This window comes from Marmota monax, unplaced genomic scaffold (genome assembly GCF_021218885.2).
Source record: "Marmota monax isolate L192 unplaced genomic scaffold, Marmota_monax_Labrador192_F-V1.1 WCK01_AAM20220418_F8-fsc00172, whole genome shotgun sequence".
In the NCBI taxonomy this organism is placed as follows: Eukaryota; Metazoa; Chordata; class Mammalia; order Rodentia; family Sciuridae; genus Marmota; species Marmota monax.
The window spans coordinates 3,840,500-3,866,769 of NW_026693633.1; the positions used below are offsets into that span (position 1 = coordinate 3,840,500).

Consider the following 26,270-nt stretch of genomic DNA (forward strand, 5'->3'; position numbering starts at 1 on the left):
GACTTAAAAGATTCCAAGGACTGGCAAATTATGGTATTATAATTGTTAAGCTTGGAATAGCCATAAACCAGCTTAGCTCAAAATGCAGACAGTGGATGTGGTGGTACACACCTACAATTCCAGTGACTTGGGAGTCTGAGGCAGGATTGCAAGTTCAAGGCCAGTCTCAGCAATTTAGCAAGATCCTGTCTCAAGGTAAAATAAAAAGGGCTGAGGATGTAGCTCAAAACAAAACAAAACAAAAAAACCAAAAACAAAAAAAAAAAAAACAGTTGTCTGTTATGACACTTTGACCATTGAATTTTGTGAGAAGGCCGATGGAAAGGCTGAAAGAACACTTCCCATTCTAACAGGATAATCACTGATATTTTTGTGACTGTGCCAAGAAGCTATCCCAGAAGTTCTCACAATTACACATGGCAAGTCATTTAATAACCTGCTTTTGAACAGCTGTCAATTGCCCACACAAGGAACTACATTTACTACATACAATGAAATCTCTGTTCAAATCAAATCAAAGGCTTATTTATACACGTCAGCATCTCCTAACTCAAAAGAAATCATATGTGCATCAAGGGCTTGAGCCCAGGTAGGAAGACCACCTAGCCCATTTCACAGTCAATTGGAGGAAGGTACAAGAGGAGGGGGAGAAGAGAAAGCAGTGTAGTCTGTTTAATAGTTTTTAGCTTCAGATAATAGCTAACTATTTATTTTAACATTTGTCTGCACCCAGAAAGGGGGAGAAAGACAGCCACCGAAATCCATTTCAGCACTTTCCCCATGTGAGTCATTCAACCAAACAACACTTCATCACCCAGTAGCCCTCAGAAACCTCCTGAGTTGTGGCCACCATGAAGCCTTCCCTCAGCTGTTGATGCCAAAAGTGGCCGTCAGGACAGTCTGGCCATGGTGCTGAGCTCCTCATACCTAGGGGTTGCAGTAGGAGTTATATCACACACACCAGAAAACAGTATTGACCAAATCATATTATTATATCATGTTCACATATGAAATGTTACGAATAAAAAAGAGTTATGACACAGGTAAGCATTGTGCTAAGTATAGTTTATATACGTATTTTCCTACCATCAATAGGTAGCCATTGGTATATACTAAGTGTATGTCATTCATTGAGGTTTAAAACTGTTAAAGTGACCTTTCAATAGACTTTATTTATTTTTTGTACTAGAGATTTAACTCACGAGCATTTTACCACTGAGCTACAACCCTAGCCCTTTTCTTTTCTTTTCTTTTTATTTTTTGAGACAGGGTCTCACTAAGTTGCTTAGGGCCTCACTAAGTTACTGAAGTTGACCTGGAACTTGCAATCCTTCTTCCTCAGCCTCCAGAGCCACTAGGATTACAGGTGTGCATCACTGTGCCCAGTTCTTTTTTTTTTTTTAAACAATTTAAGTCTCATGTTAATAGAGGAGCTCAGAGTAGATTATATGTTACATTGTATCTTTATTTTAACCAAAGACAACTGGAAAGGCTAAAATTCATAACATGAGTGATTCAGCATTTCCGCATGGCGAAGCTAAGAGTTGAAATTCCCTGATAGCACACTGAAACTCTCTACAAGAGTCCAGTCCCCAGCACTGCCAATTATTATATCCTGAGAACCCATGTCTTCTAGAAGTCAAAATATCTACAACAGAAATAAATTAGACAATGTGACCAAATTTTTAGGCACCAATGCAGAGATTAAAAAACATACCACTGAAAGTACAGGAAGTCCACATCTTTCAAATCTGAAAATATCTGATATAAGTTACAGCACAGAGTAGAAGGTTACCAGGTTGCTAACTATTAGTGCAGAATTTAGAAACACAAATATTGTAGAAAAAGTGTTTTACACATTGACAAAGTGGGTACCATGGAAAGCAATAAAAATCACCTGGGCCATATTCCAGAATAATTATTTTTTGATAAAACATTGTAAAATGTTAAAAAAAAACAAATGTCTTGATTAGGTGTACTCTATTTTATCCACTCTTCAAATAAGAGTCTTTCCAGCCAGATGATATGTCATGGGATTGTACAAATTGGCATTTGCAGATATCAAAAGGACACCCACCACCTAGAGAGACACTTGAGTGTACTGTCGGTTGCTGGCTGTCAGTGGCCTTTCTCATTCTGTTTCTATGGAAATTGACATTAGATAGGTGGAGGAAGGAGGAGTTAGGTGTTTTTATTACATTATTTCAAATATAATGTTGCTGTCCTTTTCCTTCTTTGTACCCATCTGAAACTGGTTACCCTGGCAACAGAATCAGGGATGCCACCTTCCGGGAGCTGAGAGGCTTACTTTGCTGGACCAGAAGGCCAGTTACCAGCTGGCTAACTATTAGTCACAATTCCTCACAACCAAAAGGGCATAAAGAAGAAAAAGAATTGGAAGTGGCTTGGAACTTCCTAAGCAACTTTGAAAAATACAAATTTTCTTTATTCTAAAATCTAGTCATTCAAGTAAAACAAATATAGAGGCAGGGAAGTCTAACCACCTAACCCCTAGGGCCACATAGCTCCTTTCAGGCTTGGTCCACCTGCTCATGTATGTTCTTATTTATTTTTGTAATATTGGGGATTGAACCCAGGGCCTTGTGCATGCTAGGTGAGCACTCTACAACAAAGCCACATCTCTAGCCTCTGTTCAGCACTTTCTTATACAACATGCTCACTTTTCTTAGAAGAGAAAAAGGGAAATTGCAGACAAGGACTCATTAGGTCATTTTTTCCCAAAGATCAATGTTTCTTCATATGGAGTGATTGGCTTTCCAAGGGACTATAGTTGTTTTTAAAAAGATTTTTTCACTGCAGAGGGTATGTTAAATGGAGAATGTGGTAGCACTAAAATGGCTGTCTGCTTAAAAAAATAATAATATTCAAGAAACCATAGGGGAAAGAAAAGAGTAGCCATTAAGAAACTATTAAGAATGGTTGCACTTTACATTCCAAATGTAAAAGCTATGTATCGGGGCTATTACAATTGCAGAGTGCTATGCAGAGGATTCAGTAGAATGGCCATGTAAATTGAAAAGCAAACTAATGTCTTTTCAAGCTCTGGAAACCACAGAAGGAATTTGCTCCCAAGTGGAAAACTCTAGGCAATCAACCAATGAATCACTCACCCAAAGAATAAGAGCTTTCTTTGTCTTTTTCATCAACTGTCTTTTTATGCATAGTAGGATATGGGTCACTTCATGCAATACCAGAACTAGAAGGATGAGGCTTTGGTATAGACCCCACTGGTGCCGATGGTTTCTTTATGGAGTTTGCCCCTTTTCTTTAATTTTGCCACATAAAGCATTCTTTATGAAAGGTTATAAGTAAAATGCTTGATAAAAAAAATAGAACTCTTGATTGAGATGCTTGTGTTGGACGGAGTTATTAGATTTTTACATGCAAATAAGAGAGCCAACTATACAAATGAAAAATACATTCATATTCACGCCCTATGGTCTGGCAATCCTGTTTTTGAGATTATTCCAAGATAATAGTTCAAAAGAAAGAAATTCTATATGTGAAGATGTGCCGCAGTCTGGCTGCAGCAAAATAACGGGGGGGAGGGGGTGACGAATAACTTGTGTACGTTGATACAGCAGGAGTGGGAGCCATTTATTGCAGGCCAGGAGCAGTACTTATACATTCCACACAGCTTATCTAATAAACTAGATACAGCAGTCAACCAATCAGGAATCTCCACACTTAATGGCTTGCTTTTGTTACTTCTCAAACCACTCCCTCTGGCATTTTGCCAGGCACCATCCAGACTTGTTTACGAACTCTAACATTCCCCTGGCAGGTGTTATTTTGACTTGTTTACAGACTCTAACAAAGATGTTTAATACAGCATTAGATATAAAACATGGTTAGAAATAACCATGAAATATTGCAGAAGTAGTCTAAATATGATGCTGAGTCATTTGAACTGCAGACTATGCAGAAATGAGGGAAAAATAAGGACTAGCTAATGACAAAATCAGAATGTGAAAAGCAATGTATATTTGTGTTTATGTATATGAGCTTGTGAAAACAAAGGAAATATTCCAAAGATAGCATCATTAGGAGAGAAGTTTTTTTTTTTTTCTTTAATGCTTTGTTACCTCTATACTAGTTATTTTTCTAACTAGACACACTGCAAGGAAAATAGGATAAAAAAATAGCATAGCCCTGTTCACCGCAAAGGCAATGACCATTTACATTTAAAAAATTGTTGACATTTTGACAACTAATGAAGCAGGTGGAAATTGTGCTCACTCCTTTTGACTAAAATGAGTAGAAAAAACTTTAAAATTTGCCACCCAGACTCTAAGAGATACTGAAACACATATTTTCTTCTGAGGGAGAATGGTCTGAATTATCACTGCTCTAAGAAATGAAGGGTACCCTCCCAGCTCAACCCATTAAGTAAAACCACTTACTGACATCAGGAGCATCTTTTTTTCAGAGATAAGTGAAGCTGTGCACAGAGAAGACAAATACCAGTTGTCAACCAGTCATGTCAGAACTGAAAAGTGCGCACGCTACGAAGCTCTGCGAGTTTCTTTAGAAGATAACACATGGATTTGCTTATTTCTAGAAGACACCAAAGTTCTAAGGGTCCTGGACATTGTAGTGGGGTCTGACTTCACTACAACCACCAAGGATGCGCTTGAACAGACTAAACAAGTCACCCATGGCCCTAGTCACATGGTCTGCAAGGTGTTGTTAGCGTCTACCTTGGGATGGCTTCCCAACTGCCCTAGGCAATCACAAGTTATGACAAGTGGTAGGTTCATTAATCAGCCTAACTGGGCCCTAACTGGCAACTTCTCAAAGAAATTCATGTTATATTCACACAGTATTTTATTTAATCCCTTCAACAACCTTGTGAGGTAGGTACTTTGGTTCTCCTTTTGCAGTTGCAGAAAGATTCTGGGATGGGATACTACATTGCTCAGGGCTACAGAGAAATGATAAATATATATCACACCTGGGAACTATAGCCGGGGTCTACTTGATTCCAAACAGAGCTCTTCCTAACACACCAATCTCCACTGGGCTGTTTCTAATTGTTGTTCTCATTGAAAAATGGCTTATGGGGCCATAGAAATACTTTTAATTTTATACTGAGGTAGTTTTTTTTTCTATTATTTAGGTTAAAATAGATCCCTACTTTTATTATTAAGGTTTACAATCACTGCAGTTCCTAAATGCTATAATTTGGATCTGGAACATCCCTTCAAAGGGTCCAAAGGCCCTGTGTTAAAGGTTTAGTCCTCAGCTGGGCATTATTGGGAGATGGCGGAATACTTTAAGTGGGGCTTAGTGAAGTCTTCTGGTCTTTGAAGGGATAATGAAACCCAGCCCCTCCATATCCTCTTTTGTTCTGGTCATAGGGTGAATGGTTGGCTTTGCCATGCGCTCCTCCCATGATGTGCTGCCCACTCTAACTGAAAGCAATAGGTTTGCCCAATCATGAACTGGAACCTCCAAAACTGTGAGTCAAAATAAACCTTTCTTTTAAAGTTGATTGTCCCAGGTATTTTGTTACAGTATTAGAAAGCTGACTAATGTACTGAAATATCCCTTTGAGGCAAGAAAGGGATAATGATGAAAAATAATTATCACACTAATAAATTCTTGAAAACAATAGGTTCTTAATATTGAAAATAGAACACAAGTTTATACAACAGAAGCATATTGAGAAAATTAGACATTTACTTTGTCTAAAAAAAGCTATTAGGAGTATAAAAAAGTCTATGAAAGCTTTTCTAGGAATTGTTAGAACAAACATCTATTGTTCTTAATGATGGGAATAGACTAACTTCTTCAGAGTCCTTTAAAAGAATGAGTCTAAGCTAGAATAAAACTAAATAGGAAAATAAGATGTCATTTATTGGCTATCATTAGGGAAAAAAAATTGTAAGAGTAAGATTACTGAGGTTGACCTGGGGCAAGCTGGCATTCCCATGCTTTGCTGGGGACAGTATTATTAAGCTCAATATTTCTGGAAAGCAATTGGTAGTGTGTTATATCAAAGGCCTGAAATATTTTATCTTTTATTGCAGCAATTCCTCTTCTTGGGAGTATTCCTAAGGACAGGAATAGAAATAAGGAGAGAAAAAGACACATGAACATTTTCTTTATAAGGACTATAATATCTCAGTGTTCAAAACAGTCTATATAGCTAACCTAACAAGTGAAAAATAAGCAAATAATTGTATACCCAATTTTAAAAATTGTGAAAAAAAAAAGAAAAAGAAACTGAGGGATGTAGCACAGTGGTAGTGTTTGCCTCGTCTATAAGGCCTTGTGTTCCATCCCCAGCACTACCAAAAAAGTAAAACACCAAAATGAGAGACTTGAGTGTGACTATCTGGGTTAAAATCTTACTCTACACTGGCTGTGTGACCGTAAGCTAGTTATTTATGCTTTGTGTGCCTCAGTTTCCTTATCTGTTAAATGATCTGAACCCAGTTAACTATCTTCATTAGGCTTTTGTGAAAATCAGTTGAGAGAACATAAATTGCTTAATGATCCTTTGGCATGTAGTAAACACTCACCGTATGTTAGCAATGGTAATAACTTTGATATCTGACATAGCTTGCATAAAAAAAAAAAAAAAAAAAAAAAAAAAAAAAAAAAAAAACAATAGTTTCTGGATGGAACAATGTTTTTACTTTCTTCATTGCATCATGTTGTATTTTCCAAATGGAAAAATCAGATAAATAACATGTTTGTGATTTTTTTTAAAGCATCAATAAAAACAAGTATTTTTCTTAGTACACAGGGATACCTAGTATTTAAATGTAATTACATGTGAGAATATACGGAATTATTTGGCACATTGCCTCGATGACGCACAAGAGTTATCCCAAACACTTGCTGGGATGGCATTGTTGGGTGCTCACACCCCTTCCTTTATTATTGGTAATTTCTTCCCTATTTTCTCTCACTGGAAAAATTCCACATTAGTCACCTGCCCAGAGGCCAACTTATTGAAGTTGCATTCTCAATAAACTTTGGATTTTTGAGGGAATTTAATGTGATCATTCAAAGAATGAAAACACTCTAAAAAGCTTTGGTGTTTTACATGTAGTAAGTGTTCTAATTTTCAAAGAATAACTTCTAACTATGCATCACCACCCCAGTAAAACACTGTGTACATTCTTGAGGCCTCCCCTATATTTAAAGATTCATATTCCTTTCAGTTATGTGTAAGCGGAGAAGCACCTTTTTAATAATTCAGTTACAGCCTGGACCTATCATAATGTTCTGCATCATAAGTTTTCAGAAGAGACTATCAGAACAGATGTCAAACAAAACTTCAGTAGAGTTAACCTTGCGTTCTAATTCTTGGATACAAGGCCTAAAGCATAGGAGGGCTCCACATCTTAGAATACAAATGCACGCTGTTATTATTATTAAGTTGACAAGATATACTGTACATATACTTGCTCGAGATCAGCAGTTCTCCAGTGTAGTCTCCAAACCAGCTGCCTCAGGACAACCTGAGAATTTGTTCTGGCAATGCCCTGACTAGAATCTGAGAAATCTAATTTTGGAGTACTCCTTCTGATCAGACTCAGGTAGACAACTTCCCTAGAAATGCGAACCAATTAAGAACAAAACATCTAGCTGTTTATTAAGCACTAGAATAAAAACATGTAGGCAAAAAAGTTTTGGCTATCTGGATAAAGTTCCCTGGGGAAGAAAAAGAACCTTATACAAAGTTTCATCTTGCTCTTCCCTAATTAATTGGACAATTTGATTAGATATCAAGAAGTCACCAACCCATGGGCCCATAGCAGAATGGAATGTGTGTTGTTTTGGGGTTGTTTTTTGGGGGGCAGAGGGTGTTTGCGGGGCAGGAGGCCTGGCGACTGAAACCAGTGTGCACTCTACAACTGAGCTACACCCACAGCCCTTTTTATTTTGAGACAGAATCCCACGAAATTGCTGAGGGTATCCTTAACTTGAGATCCTCCTGCCTTAGCCTCCTAAATTGCTGGGATCCCAGGACGGAACCACCAGCCCTGGCAGAGCAGAGTTTAAAAGAGCACCACTTAATTAACTTCTCATCATGATAGAAGCAGCAGTCTCTTGGTGGAATGAAACCATGTACAGTTAAGGCTCCAATGCCTCTCTGTGGTCTGTTGGAAAGCTCTGGGAAAGTCATACCATATAAATGAAACGGCAATTATTCATATACCTGTTTGAATAGTCTTCAGTTTTGAAACAGCTGCTGCTTACCAGTCATGCCATCTTAAAAGAGTTAAACATCAAAAATACCATCTCTTAACCACAAAATACCTCCCATATCACTTTGTACAGGAACTTAATGCTAATTATCATGCTGATAATAGTTTTTGTCCTATGAAATACAGGAAATAACTAGCTATAAAGAAAGTGTTAGCAAACCAATCTTACTAGTTTTTTTTTTTTTTTGCTCAGTTTCATAGAAGAGCTATGTGGTAGAAACCAACAAACAAGGTGTAAAGACTGAGAGAGGTTAAAAAAAATCAAGATATATAATTTGCTGATAAAAATATTGAGGAAAATATTTACATAAATCAGTGAAAACAAACTTATTGATATACCTACAATATTACATTGCATGGTATGTAAGAGAACTGTGCACACTGTAAATATTTAAATTAAATGAAGAGGAAACTTGGGAGAGTTAGGGGAAAACATACACACACACATCACTCTTAAGATGTAAAAGAACACAGAGCCCATAGTAAAACCAGAACTTAATTCTATGTCCTTTGAGCCCATGGGGACATTGTTTCCCTGAGATTTGGTTAGTTTTTAGGGACAATGATACCATTTCCTGAGATTTTTATATGTAAAACTGCCTAGCAGCATAGTCCTTGACACACAGAATGACCAGTGTCCCACTGACTCAGAATTGCTGACTCCTACTTTGTACTCCATGTTCAAGACCAAGGGGAACATCTGGCACATGGGTTCTCAAAAATCACATGATCCCAACCTTCTGAGGGAGAGGAGAGGCAACTGCTCACGCCACAGCTCAGGAAAAAAATCTTCCCACTCGTGCCCTCCAATAGCAAGACAACCACCACTCATGTTCCTGCTCACATGCCCACTTCTGACCCCCAAGACCCTGAAAAGCAGGCACAATTTTTTTTTTTTTAATCATTTTCACTAAGAAACAAGCGTCTGGCCCATTTTCCAAGATTCTAAATTCCATGAACAATGGGCCTAGCTTGCATTAGAATACCTCATACAAGACTCCTGCCATCAAGCCAGTCTCCCATCCAAAGTCAAATGGAATTGGTTCCATTAGATTGAAGACAATCTATGAAGTCAGGCACAGTAGCGTATGCCTGTAATTACAGCAACTCAGGAGGCTGAGACAGGAGGATCGAGTTTGAGGTCAACATGAGCAACTCAGTGAGACCTTGTCTCAAAATAAATAATAAAAAGGTGCAGCGATGCAGTTCATGAACCCCTGGGTTCAATCCTCAGTACCAAAAAAAAAAAAAAAAAAAAAATTGTATGAATTAAGATTCTCAGAAAAACCCTATTAGAAAAAGAATACCTGAGGCTAGAAAACTGTATATAAAGCATGAAGGAAGATAAAGAATGCCCCCACCCCCCACCCCCAACAAAAACAAGACCATTTCTTTACCAGGAAACGTTTTCAATGTGCCTCCCCTTCTCAGCGGGCTGTGGTTACACAACAAGGAACCAACACTTCCCAGTCTACCTTTTGTCAATCTGCCCTGGGACTTATCTCTGCCAGTGGACTGGCAAATGGAAGCAATGAAATAAATCCTTTCCCTAGACATCTGTTTCGTCTCCACTGCTGCAATTACACACATTGTTGCCTTGAGCCCCTGGGTTTTAGATGGGAGAGAAACAAACCCTTGTGGCCTTTAGTCATTTAGAGTTTGTTAGCCCTCTGTCACGGCAACTGAAACTTTAACTTACAATTAGAGAAAACCAGAAGGCAGGTGGAAGAGAGAACAGAAAAAGTCAATGCTACATTAATAAGCCACCCAAATCTGGAGCATAAAAATCTACTTCATCTTACAAGGAAGGGGTGAGAGAGAAATCAGCTTTAGTAATTAGGGGTTTGCCATTCACTTAGTGAAAAGTGAAAATATTTAATACACTTTGTACATAAATATTTCTTTTGGCAAAAAGCAAACAAAGTAACATTTTTAAATATAAAAAAGGCCTTAATGACAAACGAAAAATATTAAGACACACTGCCAACAACTTGCTGCATCATAAGAAAATAAGAACATTAAAAATTCCTTAGGTGCTATTTTTAAATAGCTAGGAAAATTGGCTTAAAATTATTAGCCATTCTTTTCTAAAATACAACAGTAAATAACAGGTACATGAAGAATAAGTCATGTAGCCTTTCCAGGGGGAAACATGCTTGGCAACTTATTAAAAGCCTAGGGTTACAGATTTCATCTAATCAAATTAGTAAAACCTTGTTCACAAAGATAAAGACCAAAGAATAATGACAGATTGCAATGGCTGGAAATGCAGGGATAGCCTTAATGAGAGAGTGGGGCTGAGTGCTAGATATGGCTGGATTAAGTAAATTATATAATAGATTAAATAAGTATTAATGAAGTTGAAGCAGGTCAGCTTTCCACCTTTCTCTTATGGGGACATGAACTCTGGAGCTCTCTGAGCAGCATAAATTATAATATAAAACCCAAGTCACCTAACATTTTTTGAAATGTGAAGCTTATGAAGACATATAGATTTGAAAAGATGGAACTTTCCAGAGAAAAGAGATATTCTGCCATCCAATGAATCACCAGGAAAAAGTAGACCTTAATTTGTGACCTTGAAGCAGAAGAGTTTCATAACAACAAACAAAAAAGACTCTTGAAGAATAAGTAACTGTAGTTTCCTAAATTAAACTGCCATTAATATACCTTCAGTTGCTCGCGATTCTTACTCTTGAGTTTCCAGAAAGTCAGAAGCGTTTGATGGGTTCTGTTTTCACGAGCAGGAGTCCACAACCACACGCACGAAGAAAGAAACACATTTTCAAACTTCTTCTACAAATGTATGGACTCTACTTACCAAACCCACGTGGATGATCCCAAAGCTTTGATTAACAACAGTAAAGAAGGAGAAGGAGAACCACTTATTGGTACTAAAGGCTTTACTGTATTAAACCAAATATATTTACAATTTATACAAATGTTTAACCTTCAACAAAAATACAAAAAAAACATTTCACAAGATGCAAAACCAGGAAACAAGTTCATTGGAGACACCACTGCTCTACAAAGGACGGAACGCAAGGTGAAGTGCAAGGACAGGAAGGAAATCTCACTCAGGCCAGGTGTGGGCGACAGATCCTCCAGCGAGACGAGAACCGGCTGCAGCTCAGGTTGGCAGATTCCGTTCCTCAGTCCTACGCCCCTTGGCTCCTCTGTCCAGGTGGTCGCGGTGCTCCATTTGGTCTAGGTAGGCGACCTTCTGTTGACGGAGTCGTTGCCTCCTCTTTGTAGACTCAAAGTAGTTTTGTGTCAAGGTTTGGAAACAGGTCTGTGTGTGTGTGTGTGTTTTCTTTTAAAGTTACAACTTTTCTATTTCTACAAATTCAAAACATTTTGGCCCAATTCAACTATAAACGTTAAATTCCATGTTTTCAGTAGATGACTTCATAGACTGTGGCCTTCTTATCCCCTGAGCCAGTGACTATGTATTTATCATCCACAGAGATGTCACAGCTGAGCACTGACGAGGACTCTTTGGACTGGAAGAGAAAACAATGGGCAAGTGTTTAATGTGGAACCTGGGTACAAAGGGGCCCTGCTCCCTCCATGGTTCCTTCACTTCTGGTTTCACAGGTGACGCTGTTGTCGAATTACCATTCTACTAGGTAAGGAGTTTTTACATACCTGGAATATACTGGCTCCATACGGGGTTCGCCAAGCATTGAGGAGGTTATCTTTTCCAGTACTCACAAACCACTTACCTAGAATTAACAAAAAATACAAAGTTTTAAACAAAATTAAAATTCCTATAATAGTGTTGGCACCTTGAACTTAATCAAACAGAGCACTGCTATTGCATGAATAATCATATCAAAAGAATTGGTCTATGACCTGAGTAGAGGTTTTAAATGTGGGCTCCCCAGTAAATTATCTGTATGATCCCAGTAGAAGAGGGTGACAACCTCATTAGTCACTGGACACGACTTGTACGACCATATTCAACACATAGTAGCCCCTCAAATATTGAAATCAGTGAAGTTGTTTCACTTTGGACAGTCTCCTCATGACTAAATGGGATTGCAAAGAATTAAATATTGAATTTAATAGGGCACAGTGGCACACTTCTGTAATCCTAGTGACCTGGAAGGCCGAGGCAGGAGATTGCAAATTCAAGACCAGCCTCAACCACTCAATAAGGCCCCAAGCAACTCAGCAAAACCCTGTCTCAAATTTTAAAATAAAACAGATCTGGGGGCTGGGGATGTGGCACAAGCGGTATCGCGCTTGCTTGGCATGCGTGCGGTCCGGGTTCGATCCTCAGCACCACATACAAACAAAGATGTTGTGTCTGCCAAAAACTAAAAAATAAATATTAAAATTCTCTCTCTCTCTCTCTTTCAAAAAAAAAAAAAAAAAACAGATCTGGGTATGAGTCTCAGCAGTCATGAGACCCTGGGTTCAACTCCCAATACTGCCTAACACCCAGCCCCAAATGTTGAACTTTTGCAAAATGCCAGTCATGTTATACAGCGTATAGATTGTGCTCAATGAATGTCAGCTAACTAATCCCTTTATCCTTTCACCTATCCACCCAGAGCACAAGTACAGTCTTCACATGAACTTTTCTCCTTGCTGTAACATGGAAGAATAAAGGTATAGCTAACCCCCCCCCCCCCTTTTTAACCCTGGGTTCCTCATCTTGGCCAGTTCACAATGACTTCCACTGTTCCTGCCCGATTCTTCTAAAGATTCCTGCCTGCCCTTCTTCTGCAGAGTGGTAACAATTGACCCACACCCCCACTCAAAACAAGTATGTGTCCAAACCTTGTATTAGGCAATTTTATCTCCTGCTGACTTTTCTCAAATTAGCAAAACAGACTGAAACAGACATTACCATGCTTGGAGGAACATATTAAAACAATAGAATTATTGCATCCAGCTGCTCGGAGAACAACATTTTTTCCAGATAGGATCTCTAACCAGATTTTTTTTAGAAGTATTTTCCATTTAGGCCATCAATGACCTCCAGTTTCCTTTCAGTGGAACTCACCACAATAAGCAAATTTGAGGGACAGCACACAGCTCTCGTGGAGATGCAGCTGGTACTTGTCAGGCTTGTTCACATGCAGCACTTCCACGTTGCTGCTCTCCATGCCCACAGCTAGCCACTCCCCAGTTGGGCAGTATCCCAGGGAGAAGATCTGTAAGAAGCAGAACAGGGTCACTGATTATTTTGCTCAATAAACTTAGGAAGTGAAAAGGCAACCAGAAAGGCGGGTGGGGGGAGCAGGAGTATGGACAGAGGGGATAAGCCAAATCCAGACTGTGGGAAAGTGGACAAGGACAAGAGACCCAGCCCAGACGAACCAAGTGTCAAAAACCTTCATGGAACAGCTGGAAAACTTTGAACACTTCCCTCATACGTGATGAAATTAAGGAATTATTCTTAATAATAGTGGCATCTGTTTGTGTGTTTTAAAGCCATCCCTATCTTTTTAGAGTCACTGATGAAAATACTCAGGGATAAAATGACATCTAGAATTTACTGTGCTTGGGGTGAGGATGACAGAGAGACAAGACTGGCCATGAACTGATAACCACCAAAGCTGAAGGATAAGCATCTACAAACAGTACTCTGTATTTTCAGATACATTTGAACACTTTCTATATTTGTATAAATTTGAAAATTTCCATAATTTTTTTTTAAAAAAAGAGAAGCCAAAAATAATATCCTACTTATTAGGATATAAGGAAAGGGTACCACAGGGAAGATTATGAAAAAAAAAAAAAAATCAACCAAATGCTAATAGAAACATAAAATGTGTTAGGAGTCCTATTTTTCTGGGCTGCATTATTTTAATGCCAAAAAAGGGTCTGAAAGTGCCAAGTAATGATCAAAAGAACAATTCTACCAGCAGAAAGCACTTAAAATGGCAAGCACACTCTTAACCCAAAACAATTCTAGAGCCAGACACTCAAAAAACTACTTTCCACAATCCACAAAGTTGCCATTTTTATATTATTTCAAAACTCTATAATAATCTAGCTGGCCATGAGTCCATTTTTCATAGGATAAGTAATAAGATGGGCATCCACTGAGATAATGCTGCATTTTTTTTTTTTTTAAAGTACTGGGTATTGAACCAATGGGCACTTAACCACTCAGCTACATCTCCAGCCTTTTTTATTCGAGGACAAGGTTTTACTAAGTTGCCAGCTGGCCTTGAACTTGAGATTCTCCTTCCTCAGGTTCCTGAGTTGCCGGAATTACAGGCATCTGCCACTGTGCCTGGCCTACTACACTTTTTAAGGCTCCTTGATTCAGGGCAAATGAATGAACTTTCAGAGCTGTTGTGACTTTCCCTACCCTGAATATTCTTCAAGCTCTATTTAAATGAGAATCAAATAATCATCTCTCACTCCACATTAGATGGTAAGAATAGGTACCACACACCAGCAGAGCTGGATATAGTCTTCACTGTATGAATTCCCTAAACAAACACATCTGGAAATAAAGCAGTTAACATATTTTAACCCACAGGATTTTAGAAGCCACTTGAGGAGTTTCAGGGGGTTTTGGTTTGTTTCTTTGAATCAGTTCTCTCAGATTTAACCCCGATCTGTTTGTCCTACTGCCATCATCCTGGGGTGGGAAGGATGTCCCACACAGGCCACCTCAGAGATTCCAGGGCAAGCGAAAGCCATTCAGTACCTGTGAGGTGAAGTCATGCTGCTGCAGCTGCCGCCCCTCGCGCAGGTCCCAGGACCTGACTGTGTTGTCCAAACCGCCCGTCCAGAGCTTGGTGCCATCATTAGATATATCAATACAGCTGGCTCCGTCTGTGTGGCCCTGAAATTGCCTGATAAAACAAACCAGATTGAATAATGATTTCCTGCCAGAGCTCAAGGTAAACACTGTTGTGTTGTTAGTTTTGGACTCTCTGTATGTCATCTCGTCAGTGTCTGCTGATTTGTAAGATCAAACTAACCTTCCCCCGAGGAGGAAAGGAAACAGCACCTGCAGATTTTATTTTCTTTTTTCACAATCCAAGGGCTAAACAAATGCACTGCCATTGGAGGTTGCTACCCAGAAGTCAAATATGCTACTATGGCTTCTTTGATGAAATCTGTCTAGAAGAGAAAACTCCTCCCAGCTCTGGAAAGTGTTTAAGTGTTAAAAGAAACAAAGGACAAACACACAAAATCTCAAGTGTATGCCTTAAGGAAAGATTAAGGTACTGTACTTCAGTGGTGAAACTTGAATCCAGGAAAGTGGCTACCTTGTAAGCACTGGGACAGAAGTATTCTCATTCAATGAGCAAATCAACATGGCAATGCCCTTCCTCCCAGCAAATCATGAGATCACCTGTTTGCTCAACCTTGCTTTCTGAATTAAAAAGAGCCCTGTGTTAGGAAATCTGGACTCCCCGAGACAAAGGGTCACGCTGGCCTCCTGACCTCAGAGGCACAGGGCAGAGACCAAAATAATTACGGAGGCAGATTGGTGGACACTTTGGCAAGACCTTGTCTTCAAGCTGAGCACAAGGTTTTTCATGACAGGAAAATCTCATACAGCATTCAAAAAGCACCACCAAAACCAACTAGGACAGGGATTTGCTGAGCTCAAGTGGCATACAAGGCAACAGGTGGGACCTGCTATGGGGAGGTCACCAAGGCTGGTGGTCCATGATGGTGACTATCAGGGACTTGGTTCTGTATGCTGAGAGGGAGTTGGCAGAAGTGGCCAGGACAGATCAGGATCCACCTTCAGAACCTGGCAAGACCTGGCAAAGAAGTGCTTGGGAATTCTGACATTCAGAAGAAGGTTTCCATGCCTTTTCTTCCTCTAGAATGCAACCCTAATTATTCCCACCGAGCTCCAAATTCTTTTTTTTTTTTGGGGGGGGGGGGCGGGGGTAGGGGGGGTACTGAGAATTGAATCCAGGAGCATTCTACCAGTGAGCTACATCCCCAGTCCTTTTTATTTTGAGACAGGGCCTCACTAAGTAGCTGTGGCTGACCTTGAACTTGCAATCTTCTTGCCTCCGCCTCTCAAATTGCTGGGATTACAGGTGTATGCTACTGCACCCACTCAGAGCTCCAAACTTTTAAGACGAGCTTGGAATTTGAAAGAGTATAAGGGAAGGAAAAATTACCACTGTTGCCCTGAGCCAAGACGAGAACCATTATTTCAAAAAATTTACCCTCTATAAGCTATTCTGAATATCTACAATTGTCCCAGGACCTCTTTTCCCACATGCCCCAAATCTTTCCCCCACTGTAGCCAGGCACAGCATCCCAACCAGGCCAGTACTCCTCCAAGTCCCCCCTACAAGTCCCCCAGGCACTGCCTTGCCTGTGTTTCTTTCCTTCAAATTGTTTTGGCAATTCAGGGATTCCCTCTTCCCTCCAGTCTGACTTCTTTTCATCTCTTCAAATCAGCAAATGTTTAATCCTTCACCCTAAATATCACTCTCTATCAACTCACAGCTCCCAATGGATGTTCCTCCATCCTACCACCCTCCAAGAGAATATCTCCACATTACTCCCAAGCTACCAGACCAGAAGGCAGAATGTGCAGGGTCACAGGCGCACAAAGATTCTTCATTGCCCTGTCACACACAGCAGTCACATGCAGTCAGTCCAAATTGAGAAAGAGATGTGTCGAGCCCTACCCTCTTACATCTAATAGGCACTGACTTCAAGAGAGCCAGCACAGAGCAGGGGTTCTGGGCACAGACAGGAGAGCAGGATGTCTGGGCTCCAATTTCAGCTCTTCCGTATCTGACTGTGTGACCCATGGCAAATAACTCTGTACGTCAGGTTTTTCATCTACAAAATGTGGAGAATAGCAGTGCAGATGTTATAAGAACTAAATGGGCTAATATCTGAAAAGTGCTTACAATTTGAATTTGGGAGGGAGGGAGAAAAGGAGGAAGGAAAAAAAAAAATTAAACCAAGTAACTGTAGCTAGGCTAAAAGGGACTTTGGGCTCCAGCTCCACAAGTCCATTTTGCTCACTCTGCACTATGTCACAAATGTCATTCGCATGCAGAGACAGAGCTGGGCTTGGTGACACTGGGTTTCTACAAGAAGGTTTAAAGAAAGAGTGCGCTGCTTCGATGATGTCTCTGGGTCATCCCTTTTCTGTGCACACACACAACCAAAAGCATTAGAGGGGGCCAGCCTAATGAGCCACAGGCCTCAAACCACAGCATGAACAAGATGGTTTCTGAGCACAGATAAAATGTGGCAAAAAGCCAAGCACACCCGGACTTCTACCATTGATGTTTTGTTAGTGCTTTACTTTTAGAAGACTTTCCCGTAATGCTTCTGTGTGAGCACCAGCCAGGGTAGCCGAGCCACAGCAGTTGCCAGGGTGAGGAGGGCAGATTCCAGGAAGCAAGCAGAGCCCTGTTCACTCCTGAGTGGAACGACCCCTAAATGAGTCTTTTATTTACTTATTGAGAAACATGGATATTTTAAAACCATTTTGTGGATTCAATTCATGGACTCTCCTTTTTTCCTTTCTGATGTCCTTTTGTTGACTTTTTTTTTTTTGGTTATCTTATCAGTTGACTTCTGTTTGCATAAACAAGGTTCTAGACAAGGCCAAAAACATCTAGAATTGAGAGCCCTTCATGCTTCCATGTAATTCATGTTATGCTATGCCACCCCTTGGCAAAAGCTAAACTTGGCTTCTATATGCACACTGAAGAATAGGAACAAGAAAAGGATGAAGTCCTGGTCACCGTCCGGCACAGCACCAGGACCAAAAGTTCCCCGGAGCACCTAGCTCCACACCTGGCACACAGTAGGCTCTTCACAGATGGACTGCTGCCTGGGGGCAGCCAGAGAAGCAGAGGCGCAGAGGGGTCTTCTCCTGAGGCCATCCACTCCTCTCTGAGTAAACCGCTGGTGCTCACCTCACAAGTGTCTGGTTGTGTAGGTCCCACACGGCGATGTTGCCATCACTGCAGCATGAGAAGCAGACCTTGGAGTCAGGGCTGATGGCCAGGGCATAGCAGGCAGGGGCCGAGGATGTCAACTCTGCCTTGATGCGAGGGGTTGGAGCAGCCAGGTCCCAAATGGAAAGAGTGCTGGCTTCCCCTCCCACAATGAGAGTGCAGCCATCAGGGAGCAATTTACACGAACGGATATAATTATCTCTATTCTGTGAAATAAACATAATTCAATTGCTATGATGCATTACCAAGCAATAACAGTGCCGCGTTCACTAACTGCTATCATGGGTTTTGACTTCAGAGTGGCATTTCACAGACTCCTATTTCTATAGTAAATATAAGGGCCCAACTGCCACTGTCCCCTTCCAAACTAACTCATAGGCTTGCTCAGTCATGTGTGATGTCAGATCACTTTTCCTGACTCCCTGCCTCAGAAAGCCCTGAAAGTAACCAGGTGGTAAGGCAGGTCTGCATGCACTGCTACACCTAGACACCACTTTTGAATCTGGTCAATCAATCATTTACCTCTTCCCCTCTGTTTGGAAAAAAATGCAGACCCACTGTGCATGTTCTGGTTTCCATTATTGTTAACTATATCTTTCTTAGTCAGAGGATCTTAAAAATGTAACAGCTGCTTCTCTAATTGTAACATAGCGTTTATCCATGTGTGAGCCCCTCAATCCAAAAGCCCAGGAAATCAGTCCAAGAACATCATGCCATCAACCCAACATGTATAAAAAAGGGCCTAATATGACCCACCTCTAGAACCTCAATGGATGTGCTATCCTCCAACTCGAATCCCAATGGGTATGCTTAAAAGTGGCCTATCTTTCAAAGATCAGAGAAACTTTAAGCACCAACTTTAAAAGAGAATAACTCCTACTACTACAGAATATGTTGAAGTGTAAGTTTCATTAAAGGCGGTCTTTGTCTTAAAAATTTTCTTGGTGTATTATAATTACACATACTAGTGGAATTCAGTGTGATATATACGTACACGCATGTGACATCATTTGGTCAATTTCATGCCCTGAAATTAACCTAAATGTTCCCACTCCTCCTCCCTCCACAGGAGATATTTTTATGTTGTTTGATTTAAAAAATACAGTAATAACTACCCCAAGTCTGTGTATCTCAAAAACACTGCCACTCGGCTTTTTGGAAACACTCTTCCAGTCAGACAGGGAGTGGGTAAACTGAGCCATCTGAGATGGTGACATCATCCTGGATGGGCAAAGCAGGGCAGCCCAGTTGACAGTGTGCGTAAGGGCAATGGTATAAGGTCTGTAAATCCTAGGGTTACACTTTAGAGACCAGAATATGTCCTGGAGTGTCTATGTCCCAGAAAAATGCAAACTGGCATCCTCAGATACTGGCTTATGTGCCCTGTAAAAGTGTTCCTATTGCTCCTGTTTGACTGACATCCTGATCCCCTGCAGTGTCTCCCTCAGCCCTTTCCTGAACTTAAGGTAGTGAAACCAAACCAGCTCTCCAGCTCTCCCTAACAACACAGACCCTGTTCAGAATGGCTTTCATGCCACATTATCCAATGTTTACTATTCAATATTTATTTGAAGGCTGTAGGGAAATTAAAAGTGGAATGGATTGCAGGGATCAGAGTCCAGGCCTCACTGTGTTTTCTTGCACTCACTGGAAAACCCCCCTTTATAATACACAGCTACACAAGGACAGCTTTCTGCAAACCACTGTAAAATATTTTAAAAAAGAAATCCATCAACACTGGGCTCTAACCACAGCAACAGCAACAAATGAAACCTTCACTTTTAAGGGAGGGGTGGGGGGTTATGCAGCTAACACAGGAAACAGAAGGGGCTTCCATTTCCTCCTAATGGGAATAAAACCCAGGCCTGGACAGCGATTTCCTTATTGAGTCTCGGGGGAGAAATTACCCTTGTGCACCAGTTCCTGCTCACTCACCAGACAGTCAAGCTGAGAGACAGGGCTCTTGTTGCCAGGGTGGCTGATGTCCCAGACCTTGACACAGCCCTTGCCTCCTGTGTACACGTGCCTCGTGGGGTTGCTGATGGTCACTGCACACACCACCTCCCCATGGTTGAGGGTGTTGATCTGGCGAGCATGTCGGGGGATTCCGGGTCCAATGAGGGCATCGGGGGGAAAGGGCACAGGCTGCATCTGACCATCTGCAGTGACGTGGAAGGAGTAGGCACTTTTGGAGAGGGGAGAATTGGAGAGAAGAGAGAAAACACACTGAGCGTGAAGGAATCAGTCATGACCCTGGTTCTGCTCTAGAAGGAAGGCGATGAAGAGCAAAGCTTCCCTTGGGATGGTTCCCCTTTTGAAATCAATTCGAGTTGAAGAGCTTACTGATGGAACACATCTAAAATAAATGATAGCTGGAATCTAGGACGTGCCAAAAGAAACTTCTCTTGAACTCTATTTAAAAAAAAAAAAAATTAAGACTAAAAAACTGTGCTTACCCATTCTATAAAGCATTCTGTCAAATCACATTATAAAACAATGTGCTTCCAAATTAGCATAAAATATCCCCTCCCATGTATCTCATATAATTGTATGATTTCTTAGTATGATTTAAAATGATCATTTTCAGGGTTTAAAACAAAGCCCTTAAGAACTCATAACTACACATAGTAAGTCGTGTATTTCAATGCTAATGAACAACAACAAAAAAAACCACAACTTTTAAAACACACTCATTTAAAGCTGAGGCTCAAACTATTTCTAAATAACCAAAAAGAGATTCTCTTACATCAAGTGACTCTGTGACAAGAGATTTACTTAAGTAATTTTTTTAAAGTGCGTCTTGCTATGTTACCCAGGCTGGTCTCTAAACTGCTGGGCTCAGTGAGACCATGGCACGTGCCACTGCTCCCAGTAAGACTTTTGTTTTGTTTGCTTTAAAGATTTTAGGTAACCTAAAATCTTTAAAGCAAACAAAATAGAAAAAAAAAAAAAAGCAAATTAAATAGGAAACCTAAAATCTTTGCGATAGAGATTTTAGGTTTCCTATTTAACAATCTCCCTTGCCTACCTTCATCACTAACCCGTTTAGCCTCAGGCAGCAGAGCTCCCAGCTAAGACTGCTCTTCCCAGCTCTGCTCTGGCCAGGTAGTGCCCATATCAGGACCAATGAGGTGTAGGCAGAAGCTGCTGGGTGTCACTTTACCTAAGTTTTTCATTTGAAATACAGATGAGAAAAGGTCATAAGGGAACTCTGTGCTTTCTGCTCAATTTTGCTGTGAACCTAAAATTACTATTCTAAAAACCGAAGTTTATCAATTTTTTAAAAGAAAAAAGAAGTAAAGAGAGGGTATGCCTGGTCTCTTCTCTTGCTCCTTCCCAATGCCTGAACTACAAGCAAGATGACTGGAGTTTCTGCAGCCTTTTGGGACCACAAGGTCTCTTTGAAGATGGAAATTAACTGCTAAGGGAGGGAGAACAGAAAGATGCAGAGACCCTGTTATATCATGGGGCTCTGATACCTGCCTTGGGCTGCTGGCAGTGTCTTTTATAGGAAAGAGAAAGAAATAACTTCTATATTACTTAAGCTACAAGGTTGTCTTTTCTCCCATTACAAACAAATGAACTGAATCCTAGTTGCACATTTCTATTTCCATGTCAAGAGTCAAATTATTATTTAAGCTCCAAGAAAAAAAAATATTATGGACATTATAAAACATGCACAAAAACAGGAGAAAGGATGGTAGAAAAAAGAAGTGTTTTCACTCCACCTCCCAATGGATAGAATTCTGCATACCCCAGGTGAACATTACAACTTTCCTTGTCTTATCTGAGGCATTACCAGGACAGCTAGAAGTTCAAACAATAAACACTAAATGGAGTATGTACAATCTCCTCCTTCTCACAACCCCACTGGGTAGGCCTAGGTCCTTTCTGGAACTTGTCATTGACACCTTTACATATGTAAACATCATGAGTTATTAATGCAGAGCTTAAATTTTCATTATTTATTTATTTATTAAATACATGACAATAGTGGAATGCATTACGCTCATTAAAATTTTCATTTTAATACTAACTCAAATTCTGTCCTATAAATTAGCAGGTACAAAATTGAAAATTGATAATAAGATATCAAGTCTCTATTTGCCTAAGCTTTAAACTCACATACTTTTCCTTGGAAATAAAATGCAGGCTATTATATTCCCTTTATAAAAGCAAAATATCACATACATGGACTTTAATATTCCTCAAAAAACACAATCTTTTATATTTGTTATCTCCTGGAAAACTGGTTCCAATAACTCATTTAATATCACTCTTGGTTTGAAAAATGAGCACATATCATGGGAACCATGTATAATAGTCTGAGAAATAATTATGCATATAAAACAATATACCTCAAAGCCCTCCCATCACTGAATCATTACATCCTTTTTTTTGCGGGGGGGGGGGGGGTGGTACTGTGCATTGAACTCAGGGTGTCATGTGTACTACTCAAGCACTCTGCCATTGAGTTACATATCCAGCCCTTTCACTTTGAGACAGGGTCTCACTAGGTTACTCAGGCTGCTCTCAAACTCGCCATTCTTCTGCCTCAGCCTCCAGAGTTGCTAGGATTACAGGCGTGCACCACCATGTCAGGCTAAATCTCATGTTTTTATCCAGCAGGATTCTTTGGTTGTCTTAGCAATATACAAAGTTCACATAACATTTCAATATATGAATATTACAGTTAGATGAATGGGTAGCTATGCCACTTAGTATGGGGATTATAATCAAATCGTACTTTGTTGTTTTTAAAGATGACTGCTGAACTGCAGGGGTTTTAGTTTATTCAATCCTATTCCTACAAGAATTTTGGATTCCCAATAACTCTAGTAGAGTGAAGTCCAGTGGCTAGCTCTATGACCAGATATCAGGCACCATGACCAGGGTGCAAAAGTGACAAACTTTCTAGGTGATGTTGAAGAAATGACAAGTGAAATTCTACAAAATAAAACAACTGGGTTGTATATATAGCTAAGGAGGAGAAGGGAGCTTCTTCTGAAAGTCCCCTTGCTATGACAGCAATGGCATAGGTGGAGGTAGGTCCTGCTCTCTGTGCACCATCAGTTAAGGTGGGCACCAACTTCCCATCAGATGCCCCTTCAGTAATCCCAGATTTTCAGGGGAAGAAAATTTTATCTTACTTCAACTGGAACCCTGCTTATTATAGAATTGAATGTTCCAGATTAAAATAGATGCACGAAGTACAGAAGGGAGATCTGTATGCTGGTCTTTGGAAGACACCCACTTCTCTCCCAGGTGTCCTCTTCTTTAAACTGCACAGGAGGTCTGCGATCATCATACTGAGGCAATTTAAAATTGATTCACAGTGCAGCGAACTGCTGCCAGAAGCTGTGAACATTTGTCTGTCCCAGGGGAAACCCATATGGATGTTAATACATCAGTCAAGGGGGCCTCTGAGGAAGCAGGCAGCACCCGCTGTGCTGGGGAGCCGCATCGAATGAACAAACCAGAACAAAGCAAAGGGCTGATGGTCTCAAGGAGAAATCCAGCGGAAGGAAAAGAAGTGGGGTGAATCAGATGTAGGCATCACTTATTCACCTACAAAAATAATAGGAACCTCCTCAGAGACCATATTAATGGCACATTATGAAAATGTTAAAGAAGTCTGAAAAAGAAACTTCTCTATTGGTTGATGAATTATAAAAAGTAAAAACAATCAAGGAAGGGAATCTATAAAGAGATAGGGGTAAGTCAACCCCCTTTATTCATGGCGGGTATATTTCCAAACCCCTGGAGGATGCCTGAAACCAGAGAGCACAGAACTCTCTCTATACTTACTGTGCTTTTTTCCCCTGTACATACATACCTATGGTAAAGTTTAATATTCAAAAGAGGCATATTGGGATTAATAAAATTAATAATAAAATCAATGATTATAGCAATGCATGCTAATATAAGTTATGAGAATGCGATCTCTCTCAAAATTTTTTACTTTTTGCCTTTCCACATAGAGGAAACACTTCACAGCTTTTCTTCAGTATATCTGAATTGCCAGCATTGCTACTCTTGTGCCTTGGGTCCTCTAGTAAGTCTAATAAGGGTTACCTTAGCACTACAGCACTATAACAATTGATCTGATAACTAAGGCAGTTATCAGATCAATTGTTATAGTGCAGGTAGCATATACAGTGTGGATACACCATACAGGGGGATGATTCACATTCCAGGCAGGATGGAGTAGCACAGTGTGAGATTTTATCACACTACTCAGAAATGCACACAATTTAAAGCTTGTGAATTATAGTGGGTGCAGAGGTGCACACCCGTAATCCCAGCAACACATGAGGCTGAGGCAGGAGGAGTCCAAGTTCAAGCCCAGAATCTTTTAGTGATACCCTGCTTTAAAACTAAAAAATAAAAAGGGCTGGGGATGTGGCTCAGTGGTACAACACCTCTGGGTTTAATCCCCAGGACCAACACACACACACACACACACACACACACAGAGTAAACTGTTTATTTCTGGACTTCTGCTTAATACTTTCAGACTGCACTTGACCACGGGTAACTGAAACCATGAGAAAGAATACTATAAGATAAGGTGAACTATAGTATTTATAAATATCCCTCAAACCTGAATTCAGAATGAGTGCAAACACAAAAGACTATACATGGTATGACTGCATTTACACAAGTTCAGACACCAGCAAAGTCATCAGTGATACTGAAGGTCAGGGTGGGGGTTACTGTTGGTGACATGAAGGGAAACATGAAGGCTTTAGGATCCCTGATCCAGGGTTGGTTCCATGGGTGGGAGCCCTTAGTTAAAAGCAGCTGAGCTATACATACATGAAACACACATCGTATCTCAATTCTTAAAATTTAGATTCGTTTATTTATTCAAGACAAAGCGGAGAAAAGGCCTCTAACCTATCAGCCATTAGATTAGGTCCACAGCCAAGTTGACAGCCTAGCATTTGGCATCAGTGGACCTCACATGCAGAGCTCTGGGTCCCCGAAAGCACCAACTGTGGATTTACTACCTGGCTAGCCTGCAGACCGTGTGTCCGTTTCCTGATCTATAACACAGGAATAATAAAATGTAAGAGTTGCCTTATAGTAAAGTATAAAGTTATTAAAAGGATTAAAAGAGATGCCATCTGTGAAACATTGTCATTACTAAACCATAACTTTAACAAAAGGAAAGTAGGCTGTGTTGAATCAAGGCAAATGTCCGCAAGTGGGCAAATGTGAGCATCAGGGTGCTAAAGGGGAGGAAGATGCAGAGTGGGAATCGGGAAAGCAGATGAAGGGACAAGGAAAATAAAAAAAATTAAAGAAAATGAGCACAGGAGAGACGACACTTGGCAAAGTTATGTGAAAACTTTGAGATGAGGTTGTTTGGATAGGTGTGTGGCAAGCTGTGGGGCAGAAAGATGGAGTCCCTGGATCCTTGGCGAGGTCAGCAGCCCACTCCTAAGACAGCCTCACAACTGAGTCTAGCCCTACTCCACCTTCTGACCCCAGCACCAGCAGGTCAGTTTCACTTCTCATTCTGAACTCTGGTGGTGGAACTCAAGAAGAAGGGGTGGGCACGGTGTGCACACCTGCCATCCCAGCAACACAGGAGGCTGAGACAAGAGTAGCCAAAGTTCTCAGCCAGCCTGGCAATCACTTGAGACCTTTTCTCAAAAAGGGGCTGAGTGTAGCTCAGTGGCAGAGCACCCCTAGGTTCAATTCCCAGTGCCTTCCCCCGCTACACACACAAAAGAAAAACTGAGTGAAATCAACACTCATTTGGAGCAAGGGACTTTTCATTTACTGGGCACGTAGCACAGGTGAAGGAACTCAAAGGAAGGAGCCCCCTCTGGGCTTCCTCACAGCAGTGGTGAGCTGGAAAACAAGACTGAGTCTGGAGGAAGCAGGCTGTTTTTCCTGGGCAGAGTGGCTCCTGTTAATAAAACAATGCTGTGTTCTGCAGCCAAAGGAAAACAGGTGTTTACAGAGTTGTCAGTTTGCTAGAAATAGATAGAACTGCAGTGGCAGAGTCCAGTAAACAGTAATGAAGAGGCACGGACCCCAAGAGATGAGGACTGCGGCCAAGCCCCTGGTGCCTGGGGAC

The 26,270-nt window shown here is 40.6% G+C and overlaps 1 protein-coding gene across 5 annotated transcripts in view; it reads right to left on the bottom strand.

Moving 5' to 3' along the window:
* Nucleotides 1-11,131: 11,131 nt before the first annotated feature.
* The window catches only part of Tle1 (TLE family member 1, transcriptional corepressor), a 61,270-nt gene continuing 46,131 nt past the window's right edge, over nt 11,132-26,270 (bottom strand). For all 5 annotated transcript variants that reach the window (XM_046459715.2, XM_046459717.2, XM_046459714.2 and 2 more), the window contains 6 exons: nt 20,114-20,363; nt 18,137-18,384; nt 14,923-15,070; nt 13,261-13,411; nt 11,895-11,971; nt 11,132-11,749 (listed from right to left, as the gene is read on the bottom strand). In XM_046459715.2, the coding sequence (XP_046315671.1) occupies nt 11,642-11,749; nt 11,895-11,971; nt 13,261-13,411; nt 14,923-15,070; nt 18,137-18,384; nt 20,114-20,363 (982 nt within the window). In that variant the 3' untranslated portion in view covers nt 11,132-11,641. The remainder of the gene's footprint in view (nt 11,750-11,894; nt 11,972-13,260; nt 13,412-14,922; nt 15,071-18,136; nt 18,385-20,113; nt 20,364-26,270) is intronic.